The sequence below is a fragment of the Schistocerca gregaria genome, chromosome 7, assembly GCF_023897955.1.
Source record: "Schistocerca gregaria isolate iqSchGreg1 chromosome 7, iqSchGreg1.2, whole genome shotgun sequence".
In the NCBI taxonomy this organism is placed as follows: domain Eukaryota; kingdom Metazoa; phylum Arthropoda; class Insecta; order Orthoptera; family Acrididae; genus Schistocerca; species Schistocerca gregaria.
In genome coordinates, this window is record NC_064926.1 from 199,423,092 (window position 1) to 199,448,818 (window position 25,727).

The 25,727-nt window shown below is 39.7% G+C and overlaps 1 protein-coding gene across 1 annotated transcript in view; it reads right to left on the bottom strand.

Moving 5' to 3' along the window:
* The window catches only part of LOC126281928 (dual oxidase-like), a 234,658-nt gene that overhangs the window by 132,447 nt on the left and 76,484 nt on the right, over window positions 1-25,727 (bottom strand). Inside the window, exons 11-14 of the mRNA XM_049981262.1 lie at window positions 24,985-25,142; window positions 6,707-6,891; window positions 6,384-6,505; window positions 4,047-4,253 (exon numbers count right to left, since the gene is read on the bottom strand). Coding sequence (XP_049837219.1) covers window positions 4,047-4,253; window positions 6,384-6,505; window positions 6,707-6,891; window positions 24,985-25,142 — 672 coding nt within the window. The remainder of the gene's footprint in view (window positions 1-4,046; window positions 4,254-6,383; window positions 6,506-6,706; window positions 6,892-24,984; window positions 25,143-25,727) is intronic.

The window sequence follows — 25,727 nt, forward strand, 5'->3', positions numbered from 1 at the left end:
GCCGTTTATGGACGACATGATCTACCGGCCACTCTGAGGGATCTAAGCCGAATTGGCATTGAGGAGTCGGACAGTCTGGACCAACAGTGTCTTGATGAACTTTTGGATAGTATGCCATGAAAAATACAGGCATGCATCAGTGCAAGACGTCGTGCTACTGGGTATTAGAGGTGCCGATGTCTACAGCAGTCTGGACCACCACCTCTGATGGTCTCACTGTATGGTGGTACAACAAGCAATGTCCAGCTTTCATGAGCAATGAAAAGGTCACAAATGATGTTTATGTTGATCTCACTTCCAATTTTCTGTACGGGTTCCGGAACTCTCGGAACCGAGGTGATGCAAAACTTTTTTTGATATGTGCCTGTTCAGTACAACACTGGAGTTTGGCAATTGGATGTACAATGTTTCATATCTATTGTTACCTTGAGAATATAGGAGATTTTCTTCAGTTTTTAAAATGTATGTTTTCATATTTTATTTCTAGTTTTGTAAATAAGAAATTAACGTTTTGAACACTGCAGAAGGAAGTGACAGCCAATAGTTAAAAAAGGAGAGAAAAAACATTATGATGTTGTTGGAAGAGTAACACAGTTCCCTAACAATTTTTACCTTGTTGGCTGGGTTTTCCTCTGATACTACCCTCACTGCAAATCTATTGAATAATATCTACATTACAAATTTGGGAGTGGGGTCTGAGCAATACATGTACTGACTTGTACTTATCTGCAGGGGGGGTTCACCTCCCAGGACAGCCAACAGAAACATAAGTCCTAGCAATTGGAATCGAACACCCCTGATACATCACGGGAAGAAAAATTTGGGGAGGGGGGTTAAAATGGGAATCTTACTACATGGTTACCAGTTTGAATGTTAAGTATATTGCTAATCTTCAGCCTTAGAGAATTTCAAACGCATCTCATTATTGCTCAGAACTTAAGTATCCTACTTCTTTCTGTGTTGATTCTTCCAGACAATTCTCTCAAATTTCATTTTTACTGTAATACTAAATTGTTTTATGAGTCTCTGTTTCGTCCCTGGATATGCCTTAGAATCCTTTATCTGATTTCAGAACCTGTTTCTGACCGTGATGTAATCAAGCTGGAATCTTCCTGTGGGTGTTGGTATTTTCCAAGTACACATTCCCCTCTTGCAATTTTTGAAAAATATAATCACTGCTACTGGCTGAATTTTATTGCAGAACTCAATTAGTCTTATTCCTCTCTCATTCCTTCTAGCAAGCACATATTTCCCATAAACCTTTCTTCTCTTCTATCACCTGCTGCTGCATTCTAATCCCCCATTATTATTAGATCATCTCCCTTCACATACTGAATTACTCATTCGATATCCTTGTATTCATCCTCTGCATTGTCATCTTCTGCTCGTAACATCAGCATGTATACTTGAATTATTGTCATTGGCCTTGGTTTGTTGCAGCTTCTGATGAGCACAACTCTGTCATTGAACTGTTCACACTAACTTACTCTCTACCCTACCTTCCTGTTCCTAACGAATACTACTCCCATTATACCATTTCTCACTGTTCTTAGTAGTACTCTATATTCATCTGCGCCAAAATCAGTATCTTCTTTCTATTTCACTTTACTGGACTTCATTAAACATAGATTAAGCATTTGCATTTGCAGATTTTCTAGCTTCCCTACTACTTTGAAACTTCTGACATTCCATAGTCTGACTTGTAGAACATTACTCTTTTGTTGACTATTCGATCTTTCCCTCATGGGTAGCTCTGCTATGGACACTTTTTCTGTTAAGGCTACATGTACTGTGTGTTTTTAATGTAATGGTTTCCATCGTCTTCTGCATCCTCATGACATTGATCGTGGCCAGTTATTCTGCCTTGTAGGGGCAATTTCCCAACCCAAGGGCAAGAAGTTGCCCTGAAACACTGCCCACTCCTCTGTCCTCTTTGACGAGCTGTTGGCAGATGAAGGTGACTCCTTATGCTAGAAGTCTCCAGCTGCCATTGCTGTAAGAAGAGCAATAAATCAAAAAATTATCTACAATCCAAGAAGGCTTCACTGTGCTCATTGTACTGATAAGTATGGTAAAGAGAGCAACACTTAACATGCCTCCTTCAGGGACACTATTCTTTTATATAAAGTTGCTCGAGAATATCTCTCTTATTTGGTAATATAATGTCTATTGTGCAAGGAAGTATTTCAATATAACTGACACACTGTCGCAGAAGTTACATTAGCGAAACTGGCTGAGTTGTACTTCCACAGGGTGTTGTACGAGGGGTGTTTAGTTTGGTTTACATTTATTTTGTTTTATGCTCATGAAGCATCCTGTGCGTTGCCTGATAACATGCACGTTCGTAACAGAGTCTACATTAAGCTGTATGCATTGCAGCACAGATGTGGAAACTCCTGCAGGCCCTCCTCAAACCGCATTCATTGAGTTTGTCGCACCCATCGCAGGACAGTTGCTTGCAGCTCCTAGGTACCTTCATAGGCCTGAATAGGTGGTAATTGGAAAGAGCCAAGTCAGAAGAATGTGGTGGATGTGGCAGTACCTGGAATCCCAGAATGATTGCAGCTGTGGTTATACGAAATGTGTGGGGATTAGCGTTGTGTTGCCAGAGCACTCCTTTGGCCCATTTTCCTGGTTATTTCTTTTGAATTGTGTGATGTAACTCTCAATGAGTCTTGCCATGCAGTTCAGCAGAACCACCCTGGAAAGTGAGCGAAAGGAATGCTCTTGCAACACAACTCTCATCCCCTTATGTTTCGGATAACCACACTGACAAGGGATTCCAGGTACTGCTCCACTTGCCATATTGTTCTGACTTGGCCCCTTCTGATTACCACCTATTCAGGACTATGAAGGTACCTCTGTGTGGACACCATTTTGCCAACACTTAGGAACTGCTAGCAGCTGTCCTATGGTGAGTGTGACAGACTCATTGAAAGTGGTTTGAGGAGGGCCTACAGGAGTTTTCACATCCCTGGTGCAAGTGTATGCAGCTTAATGGAAACTATATTGAGAAAGTGCATCCATCAGCCAAAGCACAGAAAGGCTTAGTTAACGTAAAACAAAATTAAGTGTAAACCGACCCTTGTACACCACCACGTGGAAGTACACTTAGCCAGCTTCACAACTGGCACTTATGTGAAAGTGTCAGTTATATTGGAATCCTTCCTTTCAGAGTAAAAATGCCCTTACCAAATAACAGACACACTATGAAGTAACTTTGCACGATAGTGTCCCTAAAGGGAGCATTTTAAGTGTTGTTCTCTTTACCATTCTGATAAACAGCACAGTGAAGACTCTTTGTTTGTAGATGATGTTTTGATTTATGCTCTTCTTACAGCCTTGAATCCATAGCTCCTCAATTATAGCTGATGCTTCAGAAAATGGAGGATGGGACATGACATTCTAACCTAAGCCTATTTAAGTAAAAAGGCCTTGGGTTTAGACAGGTCCTATTTTCAACAGTTGTGTAAAGTGTTTGCCTGTCACATCTATGCTGTGAATGTGCCATTTAGTTTGATCTCTCTACTTAAAAATCTTGGTCACAGTACACCATATGGGAATTAGAATAACAACTGAAGGTAATGGAACAAGCCTTATTCCTTGTGGCCATGTTGAAGCTTGTGAATCACTACTTACACTACCTTAACACATGTCACGTACACACAAAGCTGAAGTTGAATATCAGTCACCGAGGTATTATGTGTATAACATAAATATTATAGCCCATATTTTGCCAAGACACACCTAAATTAACTGTTAATGTCTGTCCTAAGATGCTGTATACTTGCTGTCGAGAGATCCTCAGTTCACCTCAAAATCCAGATGGTAAATCATATGACATTGAAAACAAAGCTTAGATTAGATGTACATTTCATTCTAATAGATCCATAATGAGAAGATCCTTCAGGATTTACAACATGTCTGGCAGCTTTCTGAACTTCAAGAAATTAAGAATTCACACAATTAAATGTATTTTTGTACATGTCAGATGAAAAACTGAGTTATTTTTTTATATATTTTTCAATAAAGTTCAAGTAACTTACCAATTATGAGAACTCCACAAGCAAGGTATGTTACAATAAATGCTTTTTCACTGTTTCTGAAGTAGTCATATGTCTGTAAAGTGGAGCAGGCTTCAACATCTTTAGATGAATTAAGAAGTGGTAGATGGTAGCATGTTAAATTTTCATCTGTTGTCATACTCAGGCATGTACTTTTTTCTAATTTACATTTGGAATTTATATTGTCTCCTGAAAAATCAAAAATGGTATGATTAATTCCACATGCATTGATTCAAACCTAGATTGTTCCTGCTTCTCTCTTATTTGTCCCTCCTCCCTCATACTCAAAATGGTATCATGCTGATATGTTACACAGTATTATATTACATTTAATGCTCTCATTATACAGTTGTTGAAAGCTCGAAGCTACTTTTTTTTACCTACATGAATTGCTTTGCAAGCTTTATATAGCCTACATCAGAATCAATCTACAATAGAAATGCCTTTTCCAAAACATCAGGATTGTTACACAACATTTCTGAATCCAATGACTTTGTATGCAGCTGTAATGCTGTTCCTGGTTAGCAATAAATGACTCCTCAGAGAGCTGGAGAAGAAAGAGCCCAAAACCATTAGAATAATACCAGACTCCAGTAACAAGAATCAAGAATGACATAGAAAGAAACTTCCACATGGGAAAAATATATTAAAAACAAAGATTCCAAGACTTACCAAGCGGGAAAGCGCCGGTAGACAGGCACAATAAATAAAACACACAAACACACACACAGAATTTCTAGCTTTCGCAACCGACGGTTGCTTCTTCAGGAAAGAGGGAAGGAGAGGGAAAGACAAAAGGATGGGGGTTTTAAGGGAGAGGGTAAGGAGTCATTCCAATCCCGGGAGCGGAAAGACTTACCTTAGGGGGGAAAAAAGGACAGGTGTACACTCGCGCGCGCATCCGCACATACACCCATGCGGATGGGTGCCAATTCCTTTAGAATTACGTTTTTACATGGACATCCAATGATCATGTCTCATATCTTGATTTTAAAGTCGCACGTTGTCAAAATTATTATACATTAACAACTAGTGAACTCATTTCGACTGCTTGCCAACTCATTTCAACTGATTAACAATGGCAGTACAAGCATGCATGGCTATTTCACTTGTTTACTTGTTTTTTCTTCACTCCTGAAAAATTTGTGTCTTGAGAATTACATTGTTTTTCCTGGCAGATATTCAGCAGCCCTACTTCCATCAAGGAAGATCTTAATACCACAACAGTGGAGCTGATTAATGGTCAACCAGTTTCATTGCCCTGTGATTTCTTCAGCAACATGCCGAAAAACCTGATTGAGGAATCAAACTTTGTTCAAAAATTATGTTTGCATATTCACCAGTTAGTCCAGTCATACTGAAAGAGCAACATATTTGCTGTCCTTTCAGTTTTGCTGATCTTGGAAATGTAACCAGGTTTTTGTTGGACATGAAGCTTTCTGCAAAGCTTTGCAGCCATCATATGATAGACGATATACAGTCTTTAGTTGAGAATCGAAGATATTTAAGGTAGACGTTAATTGTGCTTCAACTACAATTTCCATCGATCACCTTCAACCTGCTTTCTGGACCTCTTAAGCTTGTATGTGTAAATTGGACAAGCAGCAATGGATGCCAGACAAAATGCCTGATGAGTCTATGGCAAACTTGGCAGAGTCGCACAGCCCTCCACTGATAAGTACAAGCTGCAACAGATACTTGACAAGACACCTGATGAATCTACAGCAGACTAGGCAGAACCATCTACCCCTCCACCTGTCGTCACGTGATCTGGATGTCACACCCTTTTCAATAAGAAGTACTGTTAGAAGTTGATTGGGGGGGGGGGCATGATGAAGTGTAATAGAGATGCAGTGTCATTATGCATTGCTATATTGTAGCTGGTCCCTGTTTATTCTTTGATCTCATATTTGTATATTGCTTTTGACACTCCCTTGTTTCTCTTTTCTTTTTTTCTTTTTTTCTCCTTGAATTGTTCATACTTCCATGTATATACATTAAATGTCATTAATAAAGTATTCATATTAAAACTGTAACAAAGGTTTTAGAGTAATAGGTGTATTTTTTCAATTTAGCCAGTACTATTTGCATGAATACAATGGAATTAACTGCTAACCATAAGAGAGTCACAGTAGTGTTTGATTGAAATTATTAAGAAAATTGTATAGCTCATCACTTATTTCTAAAATGAAAATCGAAAATTTAGTTACAGGAACAGAATATCGATTGTTGTGATAACAATAATTTGAAAAATGAGCAATAATTTTAAAAATGAAAATCATGAAGTGATAATGTGCAAGAAACATGATAAAATCTTACCATGTAAAGGCACAACAAATGGATTTTTTTGAATATCATCATGGTCCATGTCTGTCACAGACATAATAATATCATAAACTGTCAGGTTTTCTATACGTTGAATTTCTTCTCCAGTGAAATGCCTGTATTAAAAAAAGTAGGATAATTAACTTGCGTTGTTTGAAAACTGAACTTACAGTATGAGAGAGAAGGAAACACATTCATTTTAACTTTACTATTTAAATAAGGAACACGCAGTCTTTCAATATTTATAATCAAGGATTCTTTGGGAAAGGACAATTGCCTGCTACATTTTAGCATCATTTAAAAATATAGAAACTTACCCATTGTTTATGTTGGCATACCAAAAGCGATCACCATCGCGTATTCTCTGGAACTGGTCTGTGATAATAGCTGAGAAGAGTTCACCAGGTCCCCTCTTTGTCGTTTCAAGCAGGCCTCCAACCCAGACGTCCAAATTATCCACGGAACCATTGTAAAGTGAATTGAGATTTTCCCAAATTTTATCCTGAAATCCAACAAGTTCTCCCATGTTATGTGTTCACAACGAATGTTGTGGAGCTTAATTGTAGCTGAATACATTCTTCAGTTTTCTAACTGATTTAGTTGCTTAATGGCATATTCTTCATGTTGTCCTAAAAGTGAATTACATACATTTATATGTAGATAATACGATGTTGATAGTTGCCCCTTATTTGTTTTGTTATTTCTTGAACAGTTGTTAGTGTACACAGTCACTCTAATAAAGAAAATAATCTGATGTGTTATTTTACTTAAAACATTATCCTTCAGCTTATTCTATGAAAACCCTTTATTACTACATAAATGAAAGTCGGATGTATTCACATGAATTCTCCAAGACAGACTTATTCCAACTAGGGACACATGGAAACACATGACTAAGAGAAACACAAATTTATTTAGTCACATAGTGACAGGAAGAAGAGTACAATGTAAGTAGACTCACAGAGTGACAACAAGATTTACAGAACAGATACACTAAACTCTCACTAATATGGCCCTCAGTAGTCCGGCCTCTCAGAAATTTGGCACCTTTCCAGCTTCTAGCTGTTCAACATGAAATGATGCCTACAATAATGAAATTTCATCTAAAACAGTGGTGTTAATTAATTATAATATTCAACATTCCTGTACGGTTTGAAATTGTGCCTTTCCTGACGGATCATTATCATGGCATCTAAAGGGAAACACATTATGCTAGACCTCAAGCAGAAACTCAAAATTAGATATAAGCTGAACTGAGGTTCTTCACAGGAAATCATTGTTGCTGGCAACAGTGTTGGACGAGCAACTATTAATGACCAAACTTAAGCAGAAAAGAGGTAATCATAAACTCACAGGAAAGTTACGATGAAACTGATGAAGAAGAGGACATAGGAGGAGATAACATGAGGATATCTCAAATTGCTGGTGCTGAAGCTGGAGATATCTTACGCGAGTACATGACACAACAATCAGAAACATGGCAGGAACTATGAAATGCTTGTAAAGCCATCATGTGATAAAGCATAGTACCGTTGCATATCATAATGCTAACAACTAAAACTTTGTGACATGTTTAATAGTGAATGTCGAGTGATACTAATATGCATGTACGCACTCGAGGACTAGTTTTCTGTAAAAGTGAATGTATGTTTTGATTTGATAAAGTACAATCCCTATGTGTTTATACTAAATGTTAGATACTCTCAACAATCTGGCACTTCGGCTAATTCGGAACCCATATGTGTGATGGATCGCCGGTTTAGCAGGAGTCTAGTGTAGTTACATGTCTCGGAAACATTAACAACTGAGGGCCCGGAAGCATGTGTAAGGCCTTGGAAAGGTGCTGTCTCTGTCTGGTGTCACTGCCTTCATGATGCATGGCAGCCCAGGTGGCTGCAGTCAGTGACAGTGCTCGGGTATTTGTGGGCATGCCATTTGCATGTTGGCACACACTGTGCTTGCCGTAGTGGCACAGCTTACATACGCTGTAGGTGTAGTAACCAGTGGGTTACTATACTCTGGTAGCACACTGGACTCACATACGGGAGGACATCGGTTCAATCCTGCATCCGGCCATCCTGATTTAGGTTTTCCGTGATTTCCCTAAATCGCTCCTGGCAAATGCTGGGATGGTTCCTTTGAAAGGACATGGCCGACTTTCTTCCCCATCCTTCCCTAATTCGATGAGACCGATGACCTCGCTGTTTGGTCTCTTCCCACAAACAACCAACCAACCGTTACTATACTCTTCCTTCCTTGTGGAGGGAAGGACCAGGTATCACCATCCATGATGCTGTTACTGCAGAGACATCTATTGTGGCGACGGAAGCAACTACCAAATATGTGAGAAATTTCTAATCTGCCTAGGTGGTACATATGGGCAAAACTGATTGGGGTGAGGGCTCCCCCTTGCTGTCAGGAAACCCTGGACTGTCTGGTAGGCAGGACTGGTGACAGAGGCAGGAGCCATCAGGATGTCAGTCAATGACGAGAGGCATCGGCCCAGGCAGCGGTGACTGTGGACTAGAGAGGAGGAGGCTTTGGTGATAGAGAAACAGCCTTCATCTCCACTGGCAGCAGCACTTGCTCTATTCAGTAGGAGGTGTTGGCATTAGTTGCAGGAAGCAAACCCATCAATCGCTGAGGCAAGGTGGGTACGACAAGGCCTACTCAACTCCTGGAGCGGTCAGGGCTGACGAAAATTGAGGTGTTGGGCCCACAGCCCGAGGAGGGCACCATGTGCCAATCCTGGGATACAAGTGGTTCTATGATGAAAAGACACTAAGCTGTTCAATGACATCTGAGTGGTTATAGGCCACGACTATCCCCACCCCATATTTGGACACCTTTGTGTCCAGGACAAGTTGCTTGCCAGCTTGAAATGTTGCAAGCACGGCACAGAGCAAAGAGTAACCTTACGCTGTTCAAAAGTGTGTCACAGACCAAACAAAAGGAGCACGTTATCACAGTAACATATGCAAGGAGTGGGCGGTATCAGTTGCTCTAGGAACAAACTTATGATATTATGCCACTTTGTCTAGTGACGCTTGAAGTTCTCAGAGATTAGATTGAGGAAGAAAAGCCGTAATGGCAGCAGAATGTTGGTCCTTAGAGCGCACGTCCTGTTGGTAAATTTCATGACCCCTATAAACAATGGACAGCTGGTAAAAGTGAGACTTGGTTAGATTACATTTGAGGCCCACGGCCTGGAGAACAGTAAACACAGAATGGCAGTTACCTCTGTGGTAGCACCTACATGATGATATTATCAAGATAGATAACACATTGATGGACAGCCGACATAACCTGTTCTAAAAAAATGCTGAAATATGGCAGGTGCCCTACTGAACCTCTACATTATCCATTGATACTGATTAAGGCTGAAAGGGATTTTGATGCCTCATCCAACAGAATCTGAAGGTGGGCTTCAACCGAGTCAATTTTCAAAAGGAATAACTTCCAATCGCCTTTGTGGGCAACGCCTGTAGGCAGGATAGGGGAATGCTTACGACTGACTGTGCATTAAAGTGACCTTGAAGTCGCCACAGAGCTGAAGTTGACCAGACAGCTGCCTTAGGATTGCTAAGGGCATAGCATATTGACTTGAGGAAATTGCTTTAATCATTCTCCAATGACACTGAGTGATCCAGCTCCATCTTAACGTAGTTATGTAAAGCTACTGCATCAGCTGCACCCAAAAAAAAAGTGATGGTGGGCGGAGTGTTTGAAGGTGATGTATGCTGTGAAACTGTTTGCACAATCTAACCATGGGGCAAACAGATCCAAAAACTCAGAACAGAAGGACTTCACTTTGTGATATGGCACTTAATCTGACACCAGATGCATTGCACTTATAATAGAAAAACCAAAAGCAGCAAAACAAACAAATTATTAGTAGTCACATCATTGACCTACTAGTGGACAACTGACTTATTAACTGTGTTCTAATGTTAAGGTGTCAAGACATTTGTTCCCAAATGGTATTTGTGGTTAATAAGAAGAGTGAAAATTCCCAATACAAAATTAGGAGTAAAATTATATTCCATATCTGATTAATTGCCCTGTCTAGGTTCAGTTGAACGTGTCTATTACAGATTGCCATTAGGCATCAGGCAGGAAATTAGATATTTCTGAGAGATGTGAACTGAAAAACACAGGGGATATTACTGTCAGTGTTGTTATAAATGTAATCCAGCACACTAAAGGATTGGTGTGCTGTATGTAAAAGAAACATCACAGGTGCTAAGAGCTCCAGGAAACTGACCCTATCCTCATACAGCATTGTTTAGAAGCCAAACTAGTACTCAGAACAGAGAGATTTGAAACAGTGGAAATCAAAAAACTTCAAACAGGGAATCATGGATAGCTATTCAGTCACTACACTGACTTCTCTTAGTCATGACTCCTTGATACTACCAAAATATCTAAAGGGAAGCCGATTTGAGTCCTTTCCTCCTCTGTGTTTATTAAGATGCTAGAAGCACTTTGGAACCACATACCTTGTAGTAATACACTTTCCTCAAACACAGACAAGATAGCTGTCAAAAACCTTGATGAGTTCTGACTTCCTGTATTCTGTACGTAATACTACTCCATTGTCTACACGGCAGAGTGCTAACCTACATAGAGTATTTAATTTGTATTCTGTAAGAAGATACAGAATTTGTAATTATCACTAAATTTCCTTGAGGATGTAGTTTTTTGCTTGGCAGTACACCAGAACACAATAATAACATCTTTGAAACAGTCTACCAATATAATGTAGGTTGGGGACTTCAAAAGTTGTCATGTGCAACAACAGAATGCGAAACATAGAAAAAGTGTTTTTTTACTATGTGTTATACTTAGAACTATAGAGAATCTCAGACAGTTTATGTTTATGAATTTCATTTATGTTTTTCACAATAATGGAACTTCAAGAAGGGAAACAACAAAAAGGTTATCAAAGGCACGCAGATGCCTGCAGGTAATTGGTGGGTAGTGCACAGGCACATGTAACAGCTCAGAGAACTTCTCTTTTTTCTTTTAGTGTACATATGCAGAATACTCTCTTGGAAATTCTGAAGATAGTCATGGTAAAATACCAGGAGCAAAAGGCTATTTACAACTTGCAAAGGAACCAGACCACAGTTATAAAACTCAAGAGGCATGAAAGGGAAGTAGTGGCTGAGAGCGGAGTGAGACAGAGTTGGAGCCTATCCCTGATGTAATTCAATCTGTACATTGAGCAAGCAGTAAAGGAAACCAAAGAAAAATTTAGAGAAGCAATTCAAGTTCAGCGAGGAGAAATGAAAATCTAGAGGTTTCCTGGTGAATTTCTTCCAGTCCATCTGTGGAATACAGCAAACCAGTGCTTGACAGTATTGATTGAAAACAGTCTTGGTTGCAATTTTAGTTTTTTTTATTTTTCAACTACATGCTTCACCTTATTTAGGCATCTTCAGGTTGATATTAATTTGGTATTTCTTAGAATGATCCTTTAGACAGTGTAGCCAAGCGGCTACACTATGGAGCAACAAATTACTACTGCAGGTGAAGCCATAGTAGCTAACAGACGCAGTGATGGAACTAGCCGACCGACTACAGAAGGCCGTCCTCCCAATGTTGGTCTCAGCGCAGTTACAGAACATTGGAATACTACATTATCACACACATCTGTAGCACACACAGATTACGAGGTATTAGCAGCAAAAGTGGAGCTGTTGTGCACACAGATCAGCACACTGTTGTCTCAAGGCAGCACGGAAGACGTCGGGTGATGCTACCGTACACAGTCCAGGTGTCTGTTGGCCAGCCACACCAAGTTGCCTTACAAGGAGTAGTGGTTATGTTAGTACTATTGACGATTCAGTGATGAAGAAATGAAATTTACGGCACCATGTAGCTACCCAAATGCCAGTGGCAGTCGGTCCTACGTGCAGCCGACTTCTCGTTGTCATCTGAGCATCTGTTCAACAGTGGGTGTGGCTGTGGTGTGAAGTTCCTCATCGATAGTGTCTCTGATTTGAGCGCTCTTCCTGAATTTCAAGGCACTGCTGCAGGCTGCCCACCGCATTATGTTTTAACAGCCACCATCAGTTAAGTTATAACTAAATGCGGGACAAAGATCATGGAATTGAACATAGGATTACATTGTCTGTTCTGATAGAGTTTTACCATCGCCAGAGTCACAGAGGTGATAATCGGCACAGATCTTTTGGCCTACTATAATCTTCTTCCAGATGTAGCCAATGTTTGATTGGCGTCGGCATCACAGGACTAGCTGCTGCTGCTGGCTTCCACTGTTGTACCAATTATCACACCACAAAGTTGGTACAGGCGCATGAAGGTGAGTGTGCTTTCCTGCTGAAAAACTTACCAGGCCACCAGGTGCTCCGAAAAACTTCTGCATAATACTGTGCACCATATTAAGATAACCAACGGTTCTCCCATCTCGTGCAGACCAAGATGCTGGGCACTCGATAGCTTTGCTATAGCCAAGTCAGAGTTCGACATTACGCTGCGCAAAGGCACGATTAGATCATCGAGCAGTCCACTGTTCTCTGCCTTGCATCTGGTGCCCAAAAAGGTGGAGCTTGATGCTCGTATGGGGATTAAAGTATCCCAGTGCAAAAAAGGTGCCTGATCAGTACCTTGTGCCATTATATAGATACTACAACCGATCTCTGTACAGTACGACTATTTTCAGCATTTTGGATCATGCAAAGGTGGCCATGCACATATCAGTGGCCAAGGGTGATATTCTGAAGTCAGCATTCATAATGCCATTTGGACTTCTTGGAAAGTATGTTTATGACATTTGGGCTGAGGAACATGGTGCAGACTTGGCAGACGTTTCTCGATTCCACCCTCCAGAGTCCTCCATATATTTGGCTGACGTGTTTGTGTTCTCAGTGGACAAGGAACAGCATTACCAAACCTGCGAGAGATATTTACCCACCTAGGATGTTATGGTGTCACCAAGCGACATGGCACAGTGGTTAGCACCTGGACTCGCATTCGGGAGGATGATGTTTTGAGCCTGCATCTGTGATTTCTCTAAATCGATTTAGGCAAATGCCGGGATGGTTCCTTGCGAAGGGCACAGCTGGCTTCCATCCCTAATCCAATGGGACTGACGACCTTGCAGTTTGGTCCCCTCTCCCGAATCAATCAACAGTGTTATAGTGTCGTTCTAAATTCAGTTAAATGTGTTTTTGGGAAGTCTGAAGTTACTTCCTTGGGACACAAAAATTTTTCAGATTGTTCCTTATCCCCGGCAGAGAAAGTAGAGGCAATTATGCAAATACCATGGTCAATGCAATTGCACAAATACCTAAGCCCACCATGGTTAGGGAATTGAGAAGATTTTTAAGTAGCCTCAACTTTTATCACTAACTTTGCCACACCCCGTGGAAATACAGGAACATTGACTACAGCACTTGCAGGACCAAAGGTAAAACACAGTTTCTCACTACAGTCGACTGTGTTTGGCAATATTACGAAGAGCTCACTTTTAGCTAGGTGTGTCTTTAGCATTGGATGTTGACACAAGTCAGACAGCTATAGATATAGCATGACAACAGCGGGTGGAAGCCCATGGCAGTCAGTAGTACCCCCCCCCCCCCCCCCCCACACACACACACACACAAACACATAAACTCCCCCCCCCCCCCCCACACACACACACACACACACACACACACTCATAAACACATAAATTGTCACAATCACAGACGAAATGGAATGAGCTGTTGGAAGCATATGAGGCTGTTAAATATTTTCTTCCACATAATGAGGTCTATGTATCCACATTATATGGACCATAAGCCTTTGATTTATGTGATTAAGTGAAACAGTACTAACTGCTCTCTATGCCAATTCGACCAGCTTGAGTTTGAGGCACAATTCAGTACAGAAACTCAACATATCTCTGGTATTGATAACATTAAAGCAGACTGTCTTTCGCGCTTCATCAGTGTGGAAAATCTGATCGATTTTTCAGCACTACCACAAGCACAGCAGGTGGACAACGAACTCTGCACCTTCATTGATGATGATACTTCGTCACTAGAGCTGCAACTTGTTTACGTTCTCAGAGCAGGTTCAAAACTGTATTGTGACATCTCCAGAGGAAGACAGTACCCTTTCTCCCACTGCCATTCCACAAGCAAGCATTTGACAGCATTTCCATCATGTCACCCAGAGATATGTCCTGCCATTTGTATAATTGAAACATTAGAGAGAGACTGCTGGCAGTGGGTACAGAGTTCTGCTTCTATAAACACCATAGAAGACAAGTTACCACCCGGCCAGTAAAGGCATGCTGGAACACTGGCTGAAAGTGGCACTTGTGCCATAGTGTCACGAGGTCGACTGTTTTGCCAATAGTACTTCTGATTCTGAAGACTACATACGAGCCAGACATCAATTCCTTGGCCACAGAATTAGTTTACAAAGAGACTATACATCTTCCGTGCAAGTTCAATCATGCAAACACAGTTCTTAAAGTCATGCAATACCAAACTGAGTTCTTATGACAGCTATGTGAACACATTGCTCAAATCTCAAATCAACCCATCAAAAGCCTCTCGTCACACCACTCCCTAATGTTATGTGCACCATGATTAGAGACGTGCCCACATGTCGTGCTCCATGCCGAGGATGTGAAGTCACCTTTACAGCTGCTGCACGCTGGCCCGTACCCCGTGTTACGACAAAGTGCACGGACAGTGGACATTTTATGGAACACCAAGGGGTTGACTATCCTCATCAGTAGAGTCAAGCCTTCATACATATTCCAGGAAGTACCATTGTCTACAACTAGTCAAGGACAGTCATTGCCTCCAAAACCTGCAACCTCCTCCAAGCAAGTGCATCTCCAGCCAAATACCTCAGAACCACCGGCACAAATGGCTCATTAGGGATGCAGAGTACCTATTCTTATTCGCTTCCTCAACACTGATGCCCTGCTTCCACTGAAGGGCGTATGCCACAGTATCATCTACAGTCATGGACAGCAGTTTCATGGTGTGATCGTACAATGTTATGATTGAGTATCAAGTGTTGTAATAGCTGCATCATGGCTATCAACCATTTCCTATTAAAATTGCCAGGGGCACTGTGTTTATTTCTCGATGCAGTCTGTGCTACCCTCTGTTTAAAACATTCCTTCTTTTGATATATACATTCCAAGTAATTACTTTTTCCTAGCTGTTCTTTTAACCTGATTGCTTCCTAAGGTTGTTCACATTTTTGCTGTTCTAAATTATTTGCTGTAATGAGAAAACAAAGCTGTATCATCAAACAATTTTGAGGTGACTATAACTCTGAGCCTAATAAATGTGTTCTCGCCAATGTGCAGTGTAATTACTAAATGTAAGCAACAGTCCAAGGAAAAGTTGGTCATTCAAAAGTTGTGCTATAACCAACAAAGACCCTGAACTCCTATTGTCTCAGTGATAAGCCCACTTGACTGAATGCATGTCTTTATAACATACAAAGGGCATTCAAAACGTTTAACATAGTTGTCTCTAATTTTTTTATTTTGTGCAAGAGGAAATGAGATTTGTTGTGAACATACTTGGAACATTTAGCTATAAGTTGGTGTATAAAAGCATTTTCTTTTGTACAGATTAGCCATAATGAACCGTGAAGTAGATGTCAGGTTGCGACAGTGGTCAGTGATGGAGTTCCTTTTCAAGACCGGGTGATGACTGTCACATTGATTCACGGGAAGTTGCTCCCTGTTTATGGCGAGGACACAGTGAATCACAGCAGTATCCAGCGGTGGTTGTAGGGGTTTAAAGAAGGTTATTTCTCTCTACGGGACAATCCACAATGCGGTAGACCATCGACGGCAGTGACTTTTTGGTACCTGGCTCCGCAATTAACCGGGACCTTTACTGTTTGTAATAGGACAAGACCCACAGACCACAGCTTCAGGGTCAGCTTACCAGACTACACCATGACAATGCCAAACCACATACAGCCCTTATGATGCAGGAGAAAGTCAGGAAATGGGGTGGAAAATTGTTCCTCACGCTCCCTGCAGTCCGGACTTGGCTGCATCTGATTTTTACCTCTTTGGTTGTCTGAAGGCCCACCTGCATGGTAAAACATTTGATAGTGAGAAAGACCTTATTTCCTGTGTCAAGCGATGGTGTAAAAGTCAATCCCTAGGATTTTATCAAAGTGCATTTACATCATAGAAAGAATGTTTGGCCAGATGCGTCACAGCTGATAGACTACACTGAGTAGGCTCAATGTATGTTCACAAAAAATTTCATTCTCCTCCTGTAAAAAATGAAAAAAATTAGAGACAACAGTGCAAAACTTTTTGGGCACCCTTTGTAATTCGTATTGTATACAGAGACATTCTTGAATGTTCTGCTATAGAATTAGGCATATTGTATCATACAAGTCAATGTCTTCAAACAGAAAATTCAGCTCTTAATACTGGACCAAGGCATAGGATATACAGTGGATAATAATAAAACAATTGATAAGTGCCTTTCCATTTTTCTTACAGAGATTAAGGACAGACAAGAAAAGACGTAGCTCACTGTAAACAAAATGTACCACACTAATAATACACATAGGCAGTATCATACCAACAAGTGGTGCACTTCACAAATTAAGATACTCAGAATGCTACTACTAATTCTGAAAGATAAGCCTCATAAAAATGACTGGGATAGGGAAAATTATATAATTATAAGAAAACACTGCAGATCCAAAATCAAATAATGGTAAGTGCAGTGCAAATGATGAGTATATTTCAAATTCCAGAAATAAATGTGAAGGAGTAGCTTACAATTTCATTAAAAAGGAAATTACAAATATCAATAAAGAAAAGTGTCTTAATATTGACTGTGGTACTCACAATGAATACTCAGTAATAATGCCAGCACCACCACTTCACTCAGTAATTCTACTGTAGATACAGAAACCTCATTCACTCATGCAAAACAAACAAATGAGAAATTTACCTGGACACTAATCACTTTAAATGACATTCACAAGTCAATATACCAACTAACAGTTTCAAAATAGAAAACTATTGTGGGGACGTCCTCCGCCCCCCCCTCCCCCCCCCCCCCCCCCAATCAGTGTTGGGCTTTCTGGCACTGTAGTACAACAAATGGAAAAAAAGTCATATATTGAATAGATCTTTAACAACAACATATTTTTGGAATAACAAGTACAATTACAAAATCCATCAAATACTACACAATAGCTTCAGAAACTCTGAACTCAAGATTGTGATGTGTTTTTTGACAATCAGAGCACACGACACGTGGTTTTGTCAGCCAATCACAACACAATATCAGAGAACTGGACACAATGTCCTGGTAGCCAATCACAGCACAGAATCAGAGCACATACATAACATGTGATGTAATTGGGCAGTCACATCACCACATTTTTGATGTGCAAACACTCAAACAACAAAATTTAGGCATGAAACTGGAATAAAGTAGATGTTCCAAAGTAAAATACAAAGTTCACAGTGCCCAAAACAACATACCTTTAATATTTAGGACAGTGGAAGCACTGGTTTCCCTGAAAGACACAGAATGGTAATTACTAATTGTGCTTGCAGCATTCATCAAAATAATGACAGCATCATAGTTGCAGTGGGCAAGTTAAATTTTCCCTCCTCACCAAAACAGTGGTATAATATTTCTTTCTTTCTCAATGCAATATATACTCAGCTAGGTAACCCAAGAAACATTCGTTCTGTCGGAGATATTGTGGGATGGCACCTCTGATGTCCCACCATATTCTCTTCACGTTCTGTTTGTGAATGGAACAATGTTTCCGATCTACAAAGTTCGAACTATGGGTCACACTAAGATGCTGAAAACCTTCAGTACAAAAGTTTTGTACAAGCCGAAGCAGTCACTAACAATTGTAACCCCACAAAGAACCTTGTCTTTGTTATTCTTATCAACATTCAATTTGGCCAAAATTTTACGTTCTCGCAGAAGCATTATTTCTGCCCTCATTGAACTCTACTGCACAACCAGTTTCCAGGTATTTCGTGGGCTGCGTCATGTTTCCTTTTCCCAAATTTCGCCTTGTCTATTTCTATGATGACTCTTGGTCATCCTAATTGTTATGAATATTTCATTGCCTACTTGATACAAAATTCACAATGGAAGGAAAGATGGTCAGTGACCATACACGAAAATGTGCTGAAATTTGTGACAAGCCTTAAAATTTTCATGTAACACATGGAGACCAACATAGTGAAGAAGCCAGCGATTTTTCAGTCATCATTTGCAAATGTGCACTGCACACTGACCATGGGACTACGTACGGCAGCACCAATAATGGAAAGAGTCCTTGGTTGATAAACAATTACAAAGTGTTTGTCCATTGCTTAAGGGTGAATGTTTTGCTCCACCAACATCATGATTGGTTGGCTTTGCTTAAAATAGAAACTACAGAATCACCTAGAAGGCACCCATAAGTCCATGTTCAAGACTGAACTATGAATAGGCAAATGATACTCACCTTTGAATGGGCCCAAATTTCATGATAAGTCATAATGTTCAATATGGTATTTACTCTGGCCATATGATAACACCACATGTCACTTGTTCAGCGTGAGTGCTAGGGGCATGCTACAAACTAGTTACAACAAACTATACCTCTGCTTAAATACCGCCAGTTTCATGAAACAGAAAATTTATAATCTAGGTTATAACAAATAGTTGTCTCCATCAGTTGAAGCTGTGCTCCTAGTTTCAGCCTATCCATGCCCTCAGAAATTGTGACATGTTCAGGAAAATAGCTGATTATTCATGACAAGCAATATTATACAATTCACTGATGTGCCCTAAACTAAAGATAAGTGTTGCCACTACAAACGGGATTTTTGCTTCTATATTCATAGGTTTTGCCATTTCATGAAGTGTTATCTTCCAACCTAACCTAGACCTTGGGTTAAGCTGTAGGTCACTGTACCAACACAACCAGATTTCTTCCTTTCACATTTGAGAGGTTTCGCCAATTCACAACCAAACTGTTAACCTAGATCTCGAGCTGTGCTACAGATCATCTGTCACCACAACCAGAATTTTTGCTTTCACATTTGTTGGCAACTCACAACCAGACTGTTCACTTTCAACCTAAACCAGACCTAGGGCTATGCTAAAGATTAGTCTTGTCAACACACCAGTTTTTTTTTTTTTGTGTGTGTGTGTGTGTGTGGAAATTCGAGCTGTGCTCTTCTGTCCCAGCATAGCCCTCGGAAATTGCAAGATAGTTGGAAAAGAACAGCTTAACCACACTCCTGGAAATCACAACATATTTGGAGAACAGCAGGCAAATATGTGTAACAACAAGGAATATAAATGACATTGCCTCATTTCCAGCAATGTAAGTTGTGTTTTCAAGCCTAACCATACCCGTGGAAGTCATGATAAACCACAACATATTTGGAGTAAAACAGCAAAATATTTCTTGCAAACAAGAATAGAAATTTAAGCTGTGCTCTTACAACCTAGACTAATGACATTTCTGGATAAAAAGTGTCCAATATTCGTGACAACCAAAATTATATGTGAAAGCAGAATTCTTCTTATTTCTATAATGTATGAATTCATGATGAAATAGTAATTTCATCCTTGGTTGACTATATCACTTCTACTGTGCTCACTGTAATTGGATGTGTCCTGTGGTCACTGTAATTGGCTGACAGCAGCAAAATGAGCAGCTGACATTGTAGTTTCAGTGTTTCAGAAGCTAACGAGCCGTATTTTTTGGATAATATATTAATACTTGAATATTCCGAAAACATGCAGTTTCAATGATATAGTGCCAATATTTTGCCAAGACACATCATTTGCAATATGGTTTGCTGTGCTGCAATGATAGGAAATCCAATACTGGTGTATGAAAATTTTATCCCATTTTGGACTTAGTAATTTCATCATTAAGTATATAGGAAATCAAAATGCCACTTCTTTCACCGTCTAGCAGGCCCTATAAGGGACAGTGAAATAAACCAAACACCCGCCACAGTGGGACCATGGAATGGTTCTATTCAAGAGTAATCACCACTCACATTACAATAGTTATCTCACTAGGAGACAAGGTGACCAGTTCCTGTTATGTAGAATGCAGTCTGTCGCTGATGGATCCACAACTGCACTCACTGTTGCACTTCCTCATCCAACTGAAACCAGTGTCCATGCATATCTTTCTTCAGGTCGCCAAAGATATGAAAATCATACAGTGAAAGACACAGGCTGTGCAGAGAATGTTGCAATGACTGCCAACCAAATCGCTGAAGCGTGGCCTCCGTCCGTTTGTCAGTGTGGGACAGGCATTATTGTGCAACACGATGAGTCTATCTGACAGCACTCCTGGGCATTTTGACTTTGTGGCTCATCTCAGTTTCTACAGAGTGGCTTCATAATGCTGTGCAGTGATTGTTGTTACACGCTCAAGGAACTTGATGAGCAGAGGGCTTCTGCAGTCAAAGGAAGTCATCATTATCTTACTGGAACTTGTGCTAACTGCTTTGAATTTCTTTCACAGTTGAGATGTGGGATGTTTCCACTGTTGACTTTGCTGTTTGTCTCTGGTCTGTCAGACACAATCATCTTGTTGCACAATAATGCTCACCCCCACACTGCCAATTGGCTGAAGGCTACACTTCAGCAATCTTCAGTTTATTCAAATTTTATTTAAGCAGTAAGTTACAGCTTATGCATGCAAATAAGCAGAGATCAATGACATTTACAATAAAAAGAGAAATACCACAAGGCTCTGATCTTGGGGTTTTGCTGTCTAATCACAGTTATGACTTTTTGAATTATGTGTCATGTAAGACTACACTATTTGCCAATGACAAGACACTAATAACCATGGGTGAGAGTTTGTGAACTCAACTTGCTAACAGTAGAGAAATGATGCAAATGACAAGTCATTGGTGTTAACAAGTCAGCTGTGCACAAACCAGACAAAAACAATAGAAATAATTTTTAATCTAAAGGCAACAAAAAATTAAAATAAAACAGTAAACTTTTCATAGACAAAAAACACTCTTGGGAAGTACATGCTAATTATCTTTGCAGAAAACTAGGTGGTGCACTTTTTTAATTGCATAAATTAATGAACAGTTTGAGCAAACAGTAGTTCTCCACTCGTATTTTGCTTTCTTCCATCCCCATCTGCAGTATGGAATATTGCTCAGGAACAATGAGCTAAATGTAATTTCAGATGGCAGAAGAAGTCAGTCAGATGTTTGATAGAATTATCGCCCAGATTGTCCTGCACAAACAGGTTTGAATGTCTCAATGTAATGGCAGCACCCAGCCTGTATATGTACTATAACTGTTAAATATACACTCGGAAAAATCTACAAAAATTCAATATGAGATGTGATGGGTGTGTACACAATACCAGAAATAGTCACTTGTTGTATTTGCCTTCCTCATCACTTGTTATAGTCTATAATAACTATAAATACTTGAGCATAAAATTTCTCAATAAGTTACCATACTCAGCTCATACAGTACCACTAAGTAAATATTAGAGCATATTAAAAACAAAGATTCCAAGACTTACCGAGCGGGAAAGCACCAGTAGACAGGCACAATAAATAACACACACACACACACACACACACAGAGAGAGAGAGAGAGAGAGAGAGAGAGAGAGAATTTCTAGCTTTCGCAACCGACGGTTGCTTCTTCAGGAAAGACGAAAGGATGTGGGTTTTAGGGGAGAGGGTAAGGAGTCATTCCAATCCCGGTAGCGGAAAGACTTACCTTTGGGGAAAAAAGGACAGATGTATACTCGCACGCACACACATATCCATCCGCACATACACAGACATTTGTAAAGGCAAAGAGTTCGGCCATCTCTGCCCGAACTCTTTGCCTTTACAAATGTCTGCTTGTGTCTGTGTATGTGCGGATGGATATGTGTGTGCGTGCGAGTGTACATCTGTCCTTTTTTCCCCAAAGGTAAGTCTTTCCGCTACCGGGATTGGAATGACTCCTTACCCTCTCCCTTAAAACCCACATCCTTTCGTCTTTCCCTCTCCTTCCCTCTTTCCTGAAGAAGCAACCGTCGGTTGCGAAAGCTAGAAATTCTGTGTGTGTGTGTGTGTGTGTGTGTGTGTGTGTGTGTGTGTGTGTGTGTGTGTGTGTGTGTGTGTGTGTGTGTGTGTGCTTTCCCGCTTGGTAAGTCTTGGAATCTTTGTTTTTAATATATTTTTCCCATGTTGAAGTTTCTTTCTATTTTATTTACATCATTAATTAGAGCATATTAAAAAGTACTAAAATACAGTGAACTCTATTCAACTGAGAAGCTCCTAGAAACTAATCATTATAATATATGTTTTTTCCTAAGAGAGAAAATCTTTAGGTTCTTAAACAACCTGTTTATTTTCTGTGTATGTAATTGAATATTGTATACAACTTGACTCCACTGTAAACGTCCACAAAGCCAGTATTATGAAAAAATACTGAAAGATGAATAAAATATTCTATACTATTCATGTGTTCTATATAAAATAAGGGAAACTGAGGGTGAGCAGCATTGACAAATCTCAAATGCAAAAATGTTCACTGGCACAAATACAGCCACTAATCCAAACACTAAGCACATAGGAATGGTGCCCAAGTCATACAGGCACAAATAAGCACAAAACTATAACTTGTATGGTTCTACTTGATGTGGCAGATGGATATTATGGAGACACTATCACTCCAGCTATTTGAAGATGAGTACCGTATTGGCCAGGTAATAAGCCACCACTGCATATAAGCTGCACTCCTGAAGTTTGAGGAAGAAATTTCTATAAAAATATTTTGTGCATACTGACTGAGAAGAGAAAAATTACCAGAAATTCATATATACTTAAATATGTACAATTTCATTCTGGCTGTCGTGTGTGCATGAAGTGCGCTTGTTTATGCGAGTGTATGTGTATGTTGTCTTTTCTGACAAAGGCTTTGGCTGAAAGCTCAGTGAGTGACAGTCTTTTCATTGTGCCTGTCTGCAACTCAATGTGTCATCTTAAAAGTGAGTAGCAATCTGTCTTTTTCATAATATTGTTGGTACTTACATGTAACATGTAGTTATTTACCATAAACATTTGTTCTAACATTAGATGCAACACATTGACACCTAACATAACTGTACCATATTTTGACTCACATACTCTCATCGCTATAAATACTGGTATTCACTTCATTGCACTCACACAATTTCAAAAAATTGACAGGCAGCCAAAGATCAATTGCTTTTATTCAGCCCTTTTCTTGGCTGCAAATCACTAAGCCTGTAAGAAAGTTTTCTATGAGCAGTTTTCCTCTTCAGAATGACATAAGGGGAGAAATTTCTCCCATTGGCTGTAACTGCTAACACCACAATTACCCATTTTCTTTCATTCTCTGTTCCTTTTGATGGGATACTTTTTGCCTCTTTCACATATTTCTCAGCATGTCAGGAAGAACTGGTGTTTCGCTAGCATTGCCAATTCGATGAAAAAGCTGTGAGTGACACTTTCACAACTGGATGATGTACCGCTGGAAATGGTAGTGTAGCACTAGCTGTGCTAGTAAAGCATGTCATTGGAGAGCAAAGCCATTTCTCTGCATAAACTGACAACACTAACCAGTACTTGGACAGAGTTCTCCTTGTGGTACATTTAAGACTCTTGTGATTTTCATGGCCTTTAGTGGATTACTTCTCGTGAGATAGGAATATCATCTTTTCTCTTATCTTACGCGTAGGAACGAACCTTAGCTTCAAGATCCAGATATTTGCCACATTTTGGTCTCCTGGATGATTTTCTTGTTGAAACTGCCTTCTTCCATTTTTCTTCTGAGCAACCCAACATTGCACATTAGATCTGTCCAGTCCATACTTTCTTCCAGCCTCTTTGTTGGTTGTTGTTTTGGCATAACATATGACTGCAAGCATGCATCATAACTGCATCAAATTTCCTGTCTTGATGATGCTTTTCACACCAAATGGTCATACATATCACCATAACTGGCTTTCTTACCAGTATCCAATTGAAAGTAAATTATAAGCTAGCAAAACAATATTGGTAGACCTACAATTCTACAAAGTATTGATAAAATACCGGTTGAAGTTTGCATTGTTGCTTAACAAAATGCTTTGTTGACAGTTTCCGTTGCAGACACCAGTTGTATTGTTGTACCCAAGCTGCTTTTTTTTTTATTTTTTTTTACAGCAAATGTATGTAAAAAGAGAAGGTAGCAAATATAAGCCACACTGTTACTTTTGGAGGGTGAAATTTAGATAGAAAGTATGGCTTATTTTCTGGTCAATAAGGTAATTTTCAAAGTTGCAATCACAACAAGTAAAAAATAAAACAATTTTTGACAGCTGTAATGATGTTTAATAATTACGTGAAGGTGGGTGACCCATCCTACCTACAAACTATTGCAAGTGACTGATTGCCTTTTCCCATTTTTGCTTGGTATTTGCAAATATCAAATGTTTATAGTTTAATTTTGTAAAGAAAATTTTAAAAAACAGGTTTCTCTGTGCATGAATTTTACCAAAAAAGTAATTGTTGTTGCTGACAGTTACATAGTGACTTATACTGAATACTTACAGGTACTTTATCTTTGAAATATGTTAAGTCTTCAATAGGCTTCAGTTTGTATGCCCGTCGAGCTGTGTTGAAATCGGGCAGCCCGTGGTCTCGGCCACGTTGAATATTCAGAGCCATGAGGTCACGACGTGAAAATTCCAAGGGACCGAATACTCTACCTTGAAAATAAAGTACACTGTGTGAACATAAATATAATTTAATGCTAATGGCAACTTGTAGTGATAAAAGTTGGGTTTAAGGGAAACCATAGAGTGACAACATGTTAAAGGAGAAATGATTTGACATAAGATTGTAGTTTCTATTCCACCCTGTCAAACTGCTGTCTTTGTCACCTGTGATGTTCACTCAGGATGTTAACTGGTATCACTTTTATAAGTCTGTAGGATATGTGACTAGTGTCGCTTTGAGTACAGTTTTTTTATAGCTTGCATCATTCTGTAGAACTAAATATCATCTATAAATTTCAAACTGGCAATTCGAAGCTCTTGGATTAGTCCTTCTGTTTCCATTGCCCTTTATATCTACTTTCAAACACTGCAAATACACACTAAGACAGAAATAAACGATGTACCAAGAAGGAATTATCTGAATTGGAGGTAATTTGGTAGATGTGTTGTACATCTACAGACTAACAAATGATTACAGTTTCAGAAAAATTGGATGATTTATTCAAGTGAAAGAGCTTCACAAATTAAGGAAGTCAGTAATACGTTGGTCCACCTGTGGCCCCTATGCAAGGAGTT